Source organism: Gracilinanus agilis, chromosome 1, assembly GCF_016433145.1.
Source record: "Gracilinanus agilis isolate LMUSP501 chromosome 1, AgileGrace, whole genome shotgun sequence".
Taxonomy (NCBI): Eukaryota; Metazoa; Chordata; class Mammalia; order Didelphimorphia; family Didelphidae; genus Gracilinanus; species Gracilinanus agilis.
In genome coordinates this window covers 413,025,705-413,039,541 of record NC_058130.1, presented here as the reverse complement: position 1 = coordinate 413,039,541, position 13,837 = coordinate 413,025,705, and the positions used below count along the sequence as shown (strand labels likewise).

Sequence of the window (13,837 nt, the reverse complement as noted above, 5' to 3'; positions counted from 1 at the left end):
CAAACTATTATACCTAGTGGACAGTTGCATTCAAATTAGATAATAGTCTTCTCTTTTCTTGGAAATTATATTGTCATCACTAGATAACAAGTGTGGTAGTAAGCTTTTTATTTTTCTTATTACTTTTTACAGCCTACTATTTTCTGTATGTCTTGCACAATTATGAAATGATCTAATGTACCACACTGAGTTTGGTAGCATTTGAAGCAGTAATGCAAGAATAAAACCTAATAAGTGGTTTGTTAATCTTTTCAAAGAGTTCACATAGTCATAAAGTAATCTAATATTATATTGTAAATGAGAAAAACAAATGTTTCTTATTTGCAATAGGCAAGAACTCAGTAGAAGCAATTTAAAATCTATCTATGTGCCTACCTGCTTAAGGGAATATGACACTGAGATTGTGTTTTTGTTTTTGTTTTTTTAAAAAAAAAAGAACTTTTAATGTTTATTGTTTTGTATCTTTAAAAATATGATACAAAAAAGAAAGAAATCTTGAAAATGTAATTCTTGATAACTTAACAATTCCTAATTTTCAAAATTGTTCTATATTAAAATTTTTCCTCTTCCTTAGACATTTTAAATTAATCATTAAAAATTGCATTTATCAAGGGCAAAGTAGGTGGCTTTGTGGATAGAGAGCTAGGCCTGGAAACCGTAGGTCTTGGTTTCAATTTGGTCTCAAATGTTCCCTAGCTGTTTTACTCTGGGCAAGTCACTAAACCTCAGTTACTGCTCTTCTGCCTTAAAACCAATTTGGTTGCTAAGACAGAACATAAGGGTTTTAAAAAAAAAATAAATGAATGGTTTTCTGTATAATCATAGAATCTCGAAATTAGAAGGAACTAAGGAAACACATTTTCTGAGTTAGAAGTTCTTACTCTTTTTTGTGTCATGGATTCATTCTGGCAGGCTGGTGAAGCTTATGAACCCTTTGTCAGAATTAATACTTTCTAATAAATAAAACAAAATACTTAAAATTATAAAGGAAACACATTATGTTTCAATAAAAATGTAAATTCTTTTCTGTTTAAATTCATAGATTTCCCTTCCTCCAGAATCTTTCCAATTTTGGATATGGGTCTGTAGACCACATTTTAGAAACATTTGCTTATATCAGGGGTCAGCAACCTTTTTGGCTGTGAGAGCCATAAACGCCACATTTTTTAAAATGTAATTTCGTGAGAGTCGTACAGTGCTCACAGTGCCCACTCCTGTAACAGCGCCTGAAAAAAAATTGACTTTATGGCTCCTGCAGAAAGAGCCATACGTTGCTGTCCCTTGGCTTATATGAACATTGAATTTTCTCTATGGAGTATATTATGTTATTTAGCTAGTTTACACTTGAAACACATTACCTTTTGAAGGGCCTTTTCCAATTTTGTTCAGCTCTGGATTTTTTCTTCTCAGATAGGACAAAAATCTCTTTTCCTTCCAAATCATAACCATTGGTCCTAATTCATTTCTTTTGAGCCAAGCATAGCAATTCCAGAGCAATTTTAATTCCTTCTAATATATCTTCTTTTCTCAAAATGCTCACTACTTATTGTCATTATCACCATTATGCTGTTCTCCTCCAACCCTGTTTTAGCTTATTCATGCCTTTCTTGTGCCATTCAGTATTAAACATAGTACACAAATATGGTTTAAACAGTGTAGTACAGTGGTTTTGGCATCTGCTTTCTATACACTGTCCTTCTCTTAATAGAAACTAATTCTACATTAGCTTTTTGGGCTGAACTATTACTTGTTTCTAGTAAGCTTCTAGGTGTTTTGAACATAATCTGATTTCTAAACATATTTCCAACTTTTGTTCAATTTGTATTTTTTCAGCCTATTTTCAGACATTACATTGAACTTTAATTTCAGTCTTGTTAATATGAACCTCAAAAGATAAAGCGTTTTGAAGACTTTATAGAGCCTAATTCTATCATCTCCCTATTAACTCTTCCTTCTTGTCTCATGTCATCTTCAAACTGGATAAGTATGACATCTAGGCCTTCATCCCCATCACTAATAAATACATGCAGCAGAAAAGAGTAAAGAAAAGATCCTTTTCACATTACACTTGAGATCTCCTTCTAACTTGCCATCAACCCATTAGTCACCATTCTTTGTTTCCTTTAGTTCTGCATGTACCAAATCTACCTAGCAGGGATATGATCCATTTTTTTTTTTTTTTTTTTTTTTTTTACCCTTAATTTCGGTGCATTGTCTCATAGGTGGAAGATTGGTAAGGGTGGGCAATGGGGGTCAAGTGACTTGCCCAGGGTCACACAGCTGGGAAGTGGCTGAGGCCGGGTTTGAACCTAGGACCTCCCGTCTCTAGGCCTGACTCTCACTCCACTGAGCTACCCAGCTGCCCCCTATGATCCATTTTTAATAGAGTAGTTAGAATACTAATTAAAAAAAACAACAAAAAGTTATCAGCTTTATTTGATTGACAAGTCATTTACAAGAAAAATAATACCTCTTTATAAAAAGTATACTGGTGGTAGGCAAATACAGTTTCTAGAACTAACTTATCCTCTGCATCCTTTACTTCCTGACATGTCTCCAATTAAAATCATTCATCTCTTACTTTGAATAATGTAAGATGGAATTTGAGTGGGGCTGACAGCAGAACCCTGAGACTGAAGAGCAGTTGGTGACCAGTGGAACCAAGGGGATTTAGGGGAGAACCCTCAAGCAAATGGGGAATTGGTTTTGGAGTTATGAAGGAGAAGGAGATGGAAGTCTGCAGCTCCTGATCACACCAGCTCTTGAAACATATCTGTACACTTGCTATCCCTGGAAAACTGTGACAGCGGCCATATTTAATACAGCCCAGACAAATCATCAATTCACCATCTACAGAGAGATTTGAGACTCTTAAAAGAGTCAGTCTCCCTGGAACAGTCTACCCTCATCTTTAGTTCTTACAAGAGACCCTTAATTACTTCTGAATCAGTTATATAAATAGATGGGAATAAGGGATTTATTGGGAAGGGAGACAGAAACCTAGACTGGGGCTTGAGCCTTGTCTAGGCAATGGACTCTTACGCAACAAATAAACAACAAGGCACCCTATTCACTCTCTTTCCTTAACCCCACACCCTTCCTTCAATATCATCCTTTTAACAAATATAACTTATTAAGTCAGATTGCGTTTTGGATCAATTAGTGAAGGTTGCTAGGGAGGGAGCAAGCCAGCTGCCTACCTTAGGTGAACGCCATCTTGAAGGCAGGAGTCAGTTGAAAGTGAAAGTTGCTGGGGAGACTTTTCCTGTTATCTCTGGCTAACAACATCATACAGAGATAAAATGAATATTATTTCTTAGAGATGCCTTGCCTCCAGCTTGTGAAGGGCAGCACAAATAAATCAAGTCACTCCCTCTTGTGAAGCCACTCACTAACAACTACTGAAAAAAGGAGGACTCCTGCAGTGACTTGAGAGAGCTATCCCACACTGACCTCTCTCTTTCTCTCACTCAATCCACATATTTCAGGATCCTCTTTTTATAGTGGGCAATCTAGATCTGCTCTCTTCCTGGAATGTTCTACATACTTTCTCTTCTATCACAAGGCTTTTATTGGTAAATCAAGAAGTTGCCTTTCCTACCTGTCGTCTTAAATTTAAATTCAAAACTCTTTACTATACCATTAAATATACTTATCTTTTAACTTATATATAACTTAAATATGGAATGTACTTAATGTATGAATCATGACCAAAATAATGTGATTGATTTTTTAAAAAACAAGCATATTGAGGGTTGCTGTTTCATTCAAATCAGTTAGCTTGGTAGTGGGAAGTAATTATTGCCCAAAATGTTATTGAAAGTTTTTATTTGAAATTGCTTTTAGAGCCTGACATACATCCTTTTGCCTAACCTTAGTGATGACAGATCTTTAGAGGTTGTTTTGGTCTTTTTAAAAACAAAAGTCTTTCTGAACCAAGGCTATTGGAAAAAAAAGTAGTTTGAGCAAGCTCTATCCACAATTAACTATTAAGGGAGATTGATTTTCCTGTGAAATTCATAAACTTTTTGAAAGCAACTATAGAAGAAGAATTACAAAAGTATTTTTAATTTTAACAGCATTGTTGGAATAAACCTCTTTTTTCTAAAGTGACTGTCTTAAAGTCCAATTCCTAATTGGTATGTGTATTTTAAAAACAAAACAGCAAAACCACCATTCTTATTTCCTTATTGTCACATCTATATTTTAAGTTTTCTATTTCCCTGTCAAGAGATAGAATATCTTTCTGTATAGGTAAGAGGTCACTATATATTTATTTTTATTTAGTTTTTCAGTTATACCTTACTCTTTGTGACCCCTTTTGTGGTTTTCTTGGCAAAGATACTGGAAGAGTTTGCTATTTACCTCTCTTGCTCATTTCACAGATGAGGAAACTAAGGTAAACAGGATTAAGTGACTTGTTCAGGGTCACACATCTAGTAAATGTGTGAAGCCAGATTTCAATTCAAGAAAAGGAGTTCTAGAGATGGATAGACAGAATACACATACATATGGAAGGAGGAGAGGAGAAAAGAGGAGAGGAAATGTCTTAGGTAGTATTGATCTACCTAGATCCTAAAGTGTTTTTAATTTTCAAATGATTACTTCTCTCTATATGCACATATCCTCCCACATGCAACAAGCTATTCATCACAGTTGGTAGCCGTCAATTTTCCTCTTGGATAAAATGGTTAATAATCACCGTCCTGTCTACCTCAAACATAATTGTAATGTGTATAAAATCAGGCATCTAAAAGTTATTTGGGAACTCAAGATTCTCTATAAAAGGGAGATAATTTTTGTCCCCAGCTTCAGATAAGCAGAGAGACTATAGAAAACACTGCTTCCACACAAAGTAGTTTGAATAGTTTCCTTTTCTAAGTTTTCAAAGCCTGATATCTGGCAAAAAATATGCTTTAATGAATTTTATGTGAAAGGAAGTTCATGTTATTCTGCCTCATCATAACTTGAATTTTCCAGTAGACCCTTTCTTAAAGACTTTCTTGACACAGTAGTTCATTTTCCGTGTTTGTTGCATTTGGACAGAATTGATCTGGTCATTTGCAGAAATGCCAGCTTATTCTCAACAAAAACCTAGCTAGTATTGGTAGAGATATCTGATTGTAGTTTGTTTATTGATTTTTAGAAATGTGGAAGACTGATACGGGTGATAAAACAGACCCAAAAGATAATGATTTGCATCTTTAATTCACTGTTAGTCTCAAATTCTAGTTTTTCGGTTTCCTTCTTAGCAGTGGGAAAACACAAAAGTACAAAAGAAAGTCAGAAAAATCAAAGAAGAAAACTATATACAGAGAAATTTTGCACCTCAACCCTTTTCATGTCATTTTTCTTAATGGGCGAGAAGTTCATAGTGATGGTACTTAAAAGCCATTACCACTAAAATAAGTGCATCTATTTTCCCACCTGCTATCATTTCAGAAGATTCACAGTTTAAAGAAAAAATTCTTCAGCCATCTCTGCAATCTTGGCAGTTAAAATAGTTCCCTCTGATCTTATCAGGATGATAACTTTATCTTTTGTATTTCTACAGATACATTTTTGCTTTAAGGATGAGCTTTAAATTGGTATCCAAATCACAATATAATACAGGCATAGTATACAATTAAATTTCCTATATATGTTTTAACATTTGAGCAGTTAAATAATTTTGCAAAATTATATCTTTCTTGCAAATCTAGAACATTCTGCTTATTTCAAATGGTGTACTTGCCAATAGGATTAAAAAGTTATATTTGTAATGTAAGAACTACTGGCATTTATGTTGTACTTTTAGGTTTATAAAGTACTTTACATAGATTAACTAATGTTTACCATCCAGCAAGGTAGATACTACACATATTATAACTTTATTTACAACTAAATCAATGATTCCCAAAGTGGGCGCTATAGCCGCCCCCTGGTGGGTGCTGCAGCGACCCAGGGAGGCGGTGATGGCCACAGGTGCATTTATCTTTCCTATTAATGGCTATTAAATTAAAAAAAAATTAATTTCCAAGGGTCTAAGTAATATTTTTTTCTGGAAAGGGGACAGTAGGCCAAAAAAGTTTGGGAACCACTGAACTAAATAAACTGAGTTTTAAAAAATATGACTTTCCTGTAATCACAAAAAAGTGTTGGAGAGAAGGCAAATATATTGGGCAAATATATTGTCATCATGATAGCACATGATAGCACAAATTGCATTTACAAATTCTGGATTTGTTTTTAGTAATATTCAATTTTGAATTGTCATTTCAGCTGGCTATTGTGTGATTACATATATCCTTGGAGTTGGAGACAGGCATTTGGATAATCTTTTACTGACAAAAACAGGTAATGAATCTTGACTTTTGACAAGTTTATATAATTTACCTTAGTAAAAAATAAATTTGTAAAAATTGCATAGAGGAGGTTCCATGTAGAATCACTGATTAATTTGGTTATTTTTTTGGTTACTGTTTATTTAAATATTTTGGTTACTGTTTATTTAAAGCACAAGCTAAATTTCTGGGCCTTCTCATTCAGCCTCCCATCAAGTAGAGAAATATTTAATCTATCTTATTTGGTTGTCCTTCAAGTTTACTATCTCATAGAACAACTTAACTCTGTTTTACACAGCATTAGTTGTCAAAATTTTTGATATTGTTTAACATTGTCTGTTTCTCTGTCGTCTATTTTTCCTGCTTTTTCCCTCCAATATAAAAGTACAAAACTACTTTTTTTTAAACATGTTTATGCCTCACTTGAATCTCTTTTACTAATGGCTAAGTGTTTAAGATGATAGGCTTATAAATTTAGGACTGAAAAGGACAATATCATCTTGTTAGTCTTGATCTGGGGACACATATTTTTTCATGGTCCCTTTTAAATTGTGATTTCTATACACATTTATACAGTACATTTTTTTTTAAACCTTTACCTTCTATCTTAAAATCAATACTTTGTATTGGTTCCAAGACAAAAGAGTAGTAAAGACTGGGGAATTGGGAGTAAGTGACTTTCCCAGGGTCACAAAGATAGGCAGTATCTGAGGTCATATTTGAACCCAACACCTTCAATCTCTCCTCTTGGCTCTCAAACCAGTGAATCTCCTGGCTGTCCCAACAGTACTTTTAAATGTAGTTCAACTAGCATAAATATGGAAGGACTGTTGATTTCCATGCATTATACTTTTTCTTCTTTTTTTTAAACATTTATTAATATTCATTTTTAACATGGTTACATGATTCATGCCCCTACTCTCCCCTGCACTCCCTCTACCCATGGCTGATGCACATTTCCACTGGTTTTAATGCATTATACTTCTTAATCAGTATCTGAAAACAAAAATCACGTTATCATTAAAAACAATTCTTACTTTACTTTTGAACTTGCATTCCATACTCATGTTAATACTTTGTTTAACAAAAAGACCAAACAATAGTTTTAAGACTTGGGTACCAAAATGATAGGCCCCTAAGTTGTTGGACCTCTAAATAAAGGAATCATAGTACATTGGATAGGCGTAAGTACATTGAATAAGCCTGGTTGACTTAGGAATGAACCTAGGACAGATTTGTGTATCATAGTCCTGGAGATCCTAGGTTAGTGTATCATATCCCTAGAGACTCTAAGGGAGACTAACAGAAGAGACGTCATCTTGAGTTTGTGTTCATGTATCTTATGGATACCCTTGGTTGTATGTTGCCATGTAAATATTGCCTAAAACCATGTGAATAGATATATTTGTGTAGCCACCCAAATTCCTATAAATATCATCCCCTCCTTCAATAAAGTGGCCACTGGCCACTTGATTTCCATTAGTCCTCTTGAATCCATCTGCATCCCTGGGGACCTCCTACCAGCTGGTCCCCAGTGGTCCTGACAGCTGGCACCGAAACAGGGACCTCCAGGCCCCCAGAGGATTTAGGACCCCTCATTGAGGGATTATAGGTAAGAAAAAAACCTTCCTCCCTGTACCACTGGAAATTTTGGAAGAGCAAAGAGGACTAGTCAGAAGTCTAGCCAGGAAGCTTTATCAGCCAGGAGGGCTTATCAGGGCAGAAGGACCTTAATAAATATTATAAATATTTATATTAATAAATAGGAATAGAACATGGAACAAACTAAGTCAAAGAATTGCTCTGGCAGGTATTGGAATCTGTGCTACAAGCAAAAGGCACAAAAGTTAACAATGCCCCATTACAGAAATTTCTTGATAATATCATAGAAGGTTGGGAAGAAGTCATGGGCCTACGTGACTGATTCTGGCTAGACCATGTCTGATTTTACAGGGGTCCATTCTCACTACTGGGGGCTACGAAGCACATTACCTCTTAATGCAGCCCCCCTTTTTTTTGGTCTCTTAATTATGAAGCAAATTGTTTCCTGACAGAAGACTAAATTGGCCTCTTTGTAAATACCACTCATCACTCTTGGTTCTCTTCCATGATGCTAAAACAGAGTGGCTAGGTGGCACCATAGGGCACTGAGCAATAGACCTCTTCCATGCATTCTTCTTATTTTTTTTTTAACCCTTAACTTTTGTATATTGGCTCATAGGTGGAAGAGTGGTAAGGGTGGGCAATGGAGGTCAAGTGACTTGCCCAGGGTCATACATCTTCCATGCATTCTTGATTTTTTAAAAAGAACCACAAAGGAGAAAGAGTATTCACCACCTCTTTATAGAGAGAAATGTACTCTAATACTTTGTTGTTTTATATGGAAACTATGTTTGTTGTATTAAGTTCACAAGAATAGCCATTAGGCTACTCAAGTGCTATACCGTCAAAATTTAGGAAAACCTTCAGGATTGCAGGGATAGATCCTCCATGAAGTCATGAGGAAGAAAGGTGGGGATGTCTTACAGGCTATACTGACAGGTCTATTGACCCTTGGTAATAAGATCGTGGAATTCTATGTGTTTAAAAAAATCTTTTTGTTTTTAGAATTAATTGTCAGCTCTTTCTGAATATTTCTGATCAAAGTATTAAAGGACTGTGTTACTGTTTTGTATTCATTCTCTAGAACCTCTTCTTGCATCATTGATAACTTAAAAATTAAAGTTGGTTGATCCCTGTTCATCTACACAAACTCTTTAAATGGCTTCCTTCCTTCCTCTTTGAAATTGTTTATCTTTGTGTCTCCACAGTTCATTTCTGAGAGCTGCTCCTCCATCCTGGGCTGATTTCCTCTTAAGAATTTTAGTCTGATATATAAATTTTCATTCTCTGAAATTATAGTACTGTGGTTTCCAAACTGCCTGACTTTTCCTTTATTGAAAGTGAAATAGTCTCTCACATCAAGGTTTCTGTATTTCTTCTTCAGTAACCATTTTCTCTGTCAGAATTAGTTCAGAAAAGTGTTACAGGAATAGCTGTACTATTGATGAGATCTCAGATCCATTGAAGTAATACTGAACACATACATACCTATGTGCATATATACACATACACAGTTATATACTTTCACATACAGTTGTATGTATATATGCATGTATACATATGCCAGTCATTGAAATTATATCTTTAATGAACACTGTCAGGAGTATTTGGCAGAAAGTAGAAGTTAGTACTCTTTCTCCTCCCTCCAGAAAATTCTTAGCACTCATTCCTAGTACTTAAAGCTGTAAACTCTTTAAGGGTAAGGATTATCTCACTTTTTTATTTATGTTCCCAGGACTTAGAACTATGTATAGTATATAGTAGGCACTTAATAAATATTTGATTAATTATTGTATTTTGATGAGTAAAACATCTTGTAATCTAGGGACTTCTGACTTTTTGGTAAATGGATATGTGGAAAGGAGAACGAGAGTTGGGTTACAGATCCCAAGATTTGTAAAGTGGATGTTACCTAAAATATTTTGTTGGGCTAAAGTGAGTCAGTATTTAATTTTGATTATTTTATTAAAAATATATTTAAATATTCCAGATAGGAGGCTTAACTTTCACATTTCAGTATCCAGGCATAGTTTACCACTAGAGGGAGCCCTGAATTTGTTTTTAAAGACAAAGAAATTATAATGTGCTCAAATGTACTTGTAAATAAGTAGCACATTTTCTTTCTTCTTTTGTGAAGGAGTGCAGTTTGAATTGCATTTCACTTACTGCTCCCTAATTGTTTCTTGCAATCATGAAGGCAGACATTTTAGGACTTTCTCACTGGTAGGAAGATTTTTTTTCATTTTCAGATTTAACTAGGCTGAAATAAGAATATATAGAAACAGATTAGTCATATCTAGAGCAGTAATATACATTATGAATACATCATGGGCCTTCTGAGAACTTAACTCATTTAAAAGTCCTACTTTATTCATTTTTTATTGACAGCTTTTATCTCAAAGCAATTTCAAGATTTATTAATTAGATGTCTGTTGTGCAAAAGCTTTGTACAGACAATTTTGACAGCTATTAGACATTTAAACAGAATTCAAATTCATTCTACTATAGAAATTACATTTTAATACCTGTTCAAATACAAATTTTAGCTTAGTTATATACCAATTCTAGTGACAGTGAATTAATACTCTACCAGATCAAGAATTTAAAAACCACAGATTTTTTTTTATTTTGCTGTGATCTAAGCATTTTTGAGGACAAGGAGCCATTTTGTTTCTCCTTCCACAGTTCACCTTTCTTTTCAATTAGAACTCAAGGCTCACCCTATTAATTTCTCTTTGCTTTTACTATACATTGAGTTTTATTTAGTAAGCTTGAAATGAAGGAATTTTTCTGAAATAAATGCATGAAAAGCTTTTAAAAGTTGAAAATATGATACCAATTTATAGTAGAATTATTAACTTTTAGTTCCTTAGTACTAGTAGTGAACAGAAGGAAAAATGAGGCTTCTAATTTTTGTGCCAGCTTTTTTATCTTGGAATACATGCAAATAAGAGTCTGCACATATAGCATTTTTAAACTTTTTTGGTAGGGTCAGAGATGGACGGATGAGGTCTTATAATCCCCAGTTCTCTCTCTTTCACTTAAAATCTAGAAGGTCCAGGTAGAAGGATGAACCTGAGAACAATAAACAGTAACTCAGTATTAGAAATATAATTCACTTTATAGATACCTACTAAATTCCCACAATTGTAATATGTTTTCCCAAAATGCAATGCAAACAAGCTAAGCACAAAGAAGTATTTGCTATTGGTTTTTTAGGTCCTTCCCACTACCACTACCCTCCACCCTCCCTCACTTATTTTTTAGCCATTTTAAGCTGACAGTATTTTAGGGGGTTTTCTTTAAAATTTTTTTCAATTGGTACAGCAGAGGGCACTATTTATCCACTAAGAAATCAAAGCTTGTAAATTCCTTTGTCAGTAGGCTATGATGCATATGCAATCATTTTGAACATTGTGATTTTGGAGGTAAATTTGACGATAGCAATGTGTCAATTATTAATAGAACTTCTTTTCTTCTAATGTGGTATATACTTTGTAGGAGAAATCTTACAAAATTCAAGACATAGCCCCAAGTTGAAAGAAAAAGCAGGGTTTAATGAGAGATCCTTTAAAGGTAGTTTTAGAAAGTCTTTAGGAAGTTATATTATGACTGAATTCATCAGAATTGTATTTGGACTTCTTTTTGAGAAGGTCCCTAGATCATTAAAGTGATTTTGAGGGAAAATATAGGCCTTGGGAGAAGTTTAGCCTAGATCCTCCTGTCTTTAGAAAAACTATTTAATTCTCATTTTTTGTGCCCCTTGTATTATATAATTAGTATGTGAATCCTTTATAAAATGTGAAGTAATAAAATAGACATACCCAGGAAAGTGAGCTCTGAGTTAGGAGTCTGAGTTAGGAGTGGACTGAGATGAGGCTGACTGACCCAGTAGCCTAAGGCTACTTAGCCTCCCTAGTTGTCAATTACTCTCTCTTTGAAATGAAAAGAAAGCTCTCTCTCTTTGTGTCTGGAATCCATAGTGAGGACTAAAATAATACTGTATGTGTAATTTATTTTAGTCTTTTGAAAGGGAGAACAAAATAAAGTATCCTAGACTCTCCTGCTGTTATCATTTCATTTAACTAAATCTGATCATTATAATTTATTTGAATTGGTTTCAGATTGCTGTTTTATTCAGTGTACTACCATGAGCTAAGTGACCAATAGTTGTTTCTAAATATAGTTGTAAAGTCAGACAAGCAGTTTAAAAATATTTTGTCAGCCCCTTCTCATACTCCTCATCTAAAAATAGGTATTGAATGTAAAGGGGAACATTTAAAATCTTTTTAGACTGTAATGTCAAATTTAGATAGAAACTGGGACAAGTTAATGATCCCTGTGGGCTGCATATTGACTTAAAAAACCACATTTTAACATAGTCTTTGTTATTTTGTTAAATATTTCCCCATTACATTTTACTCTAGTTTGGCCCACATTGACTTGTGTGATATCTCTCTTTTAAAACATTGCTGGACTTTTGTTTATTTCACATAACCCTCTATTTCTTTATAATAGGGAAGGGATAAGAAAAGAAGATGCTCGTTTGTTCATTAATTTAATTTTACCTTTTCTGTATTAAAAACCAAATAGTATTGTTTTTAAATTAAATCGTAGCATGATTATAATTTTTTTCTCTGAAAGCTGTCACAGTGTTCATTTTAGTGTCTAGTCTACTTGTTTTATGTAGAAAAGATCAATCTGCTATAAATATTTGTTTTGATAGCAATAGTAAATCAGATATTAATGTATTTTTTTATTCCCAAGGATATATGGGTAATTGAGTCAGATTATTTTGTATACTATAAGGATGATATTAGAAAATAAGTATTCTTTTATTAGTCTAAAGATAAGAAGTGGCTGACAAGGAAAAATTGGAGTTTCAAATAGAGCTGAGAGAGAGTGTTAATTTCAACTGTTGAAGTTATAACCATTATTCTATGACAGTTACACTCTCTGGGTGTGGCATTCCAGGAGTGGGACAGAGCCACAGGCAGCTTCTTTCTCTCTCAGGGCTAGAGTAACATTTTGCCTCTCTCTATCTCTGTCTGAGTGAAAAACTTGAAAGAGTGGGATGTTTTCTTTTCCAACTTGGGAAACACTATTCATTTATCTGTTACTGTCTATAGATTGGTTAAACTCTGAAAAGACCAAACAAAACCTGGTCTTTGGTTTGGACTTAACAGTCTGTTAGGCCTCAGAGTCCCAACTTGATTCTTGTGGAGACTCAACCAGCTAGTCTTGGTTATCTTTATAACTTAAAGATGAAGTTATAGTGAAGTTATCTTTATAACTTAAAGATGAAGAGTTAGAGTGGTTAGGTTTATTTAGAATAGTATACATCTGGTTAGTTAGATCAGGGAAGATTAGTGTAGCCTATGAACCATAGGAGAAACGGTTCCTTGCAGAACCAGGGAGTTTATTTGGGTAGTTAGAATCTCTTAGAATTAGAAATCCTTTTTTACCCTTATATATTTTTTAAATAAAAAGTTTATTTTCCATAACAACAGTCTCTTAAGTGTTCCTTGCTCCTAGCCCTAAAGGGAAATTCATCTTGAGCTTCACTTCATTTACCACTGAAGATACTTTTGATGTCATCTATCAAAAGTATCAGGAAACAATTCTGAACCTTTGTTTTCTAGTTGTTTATCCTTTATTTGGGTGCTTGCCCTATTTTATTTTTACAGTTTGGCAAGCCACAAAGGACAAGGAACCTAAAAATTCTGATTTTAAGGGTCCAACTGTCAACTTGGGCAGCTGGAACCCTTTTCTCAGCAGGGGGTCTATTGAAGCAGCTAGAGCTGACAGTTTCACTGTGAACTATAGTAACAGTGAGATGAACTCTAGGTTGCTAAACACACACACACACACACACACACACACACACACACACACACACACACACACACACA

At 34.3% G+C, this 13,837-nt stretch overlaps 1 protein-coding gene across 1 annotated transcript in view; it reads left to right on the top strand.

The window, feature by feature from the left end:
- The window catches only part of PIK3C3 (phosphatidylinositol 3-kinase catalytic subunit type 3), a 201,814-nt gene that overhangs the window by 102,631 nt on the left and 85,346 nt on the right, over positions 1 to 13,837 (top strand). Inside the window, exons 21-22 of the mRNA XM_044681686.1 lie at positions 6,262 to 6,336; positions 9,310 to 9,391. Coding sequence (XP_044537621.1) covers positions 6,262 to 6,336; positions 9,310 to 9,391 — 157 coding nt within the window. The remainder of the gene's footprint in view (positions 1 to 6,261; positions 6,337 to 9,309; positions 9,392 to 13,837) is intronic.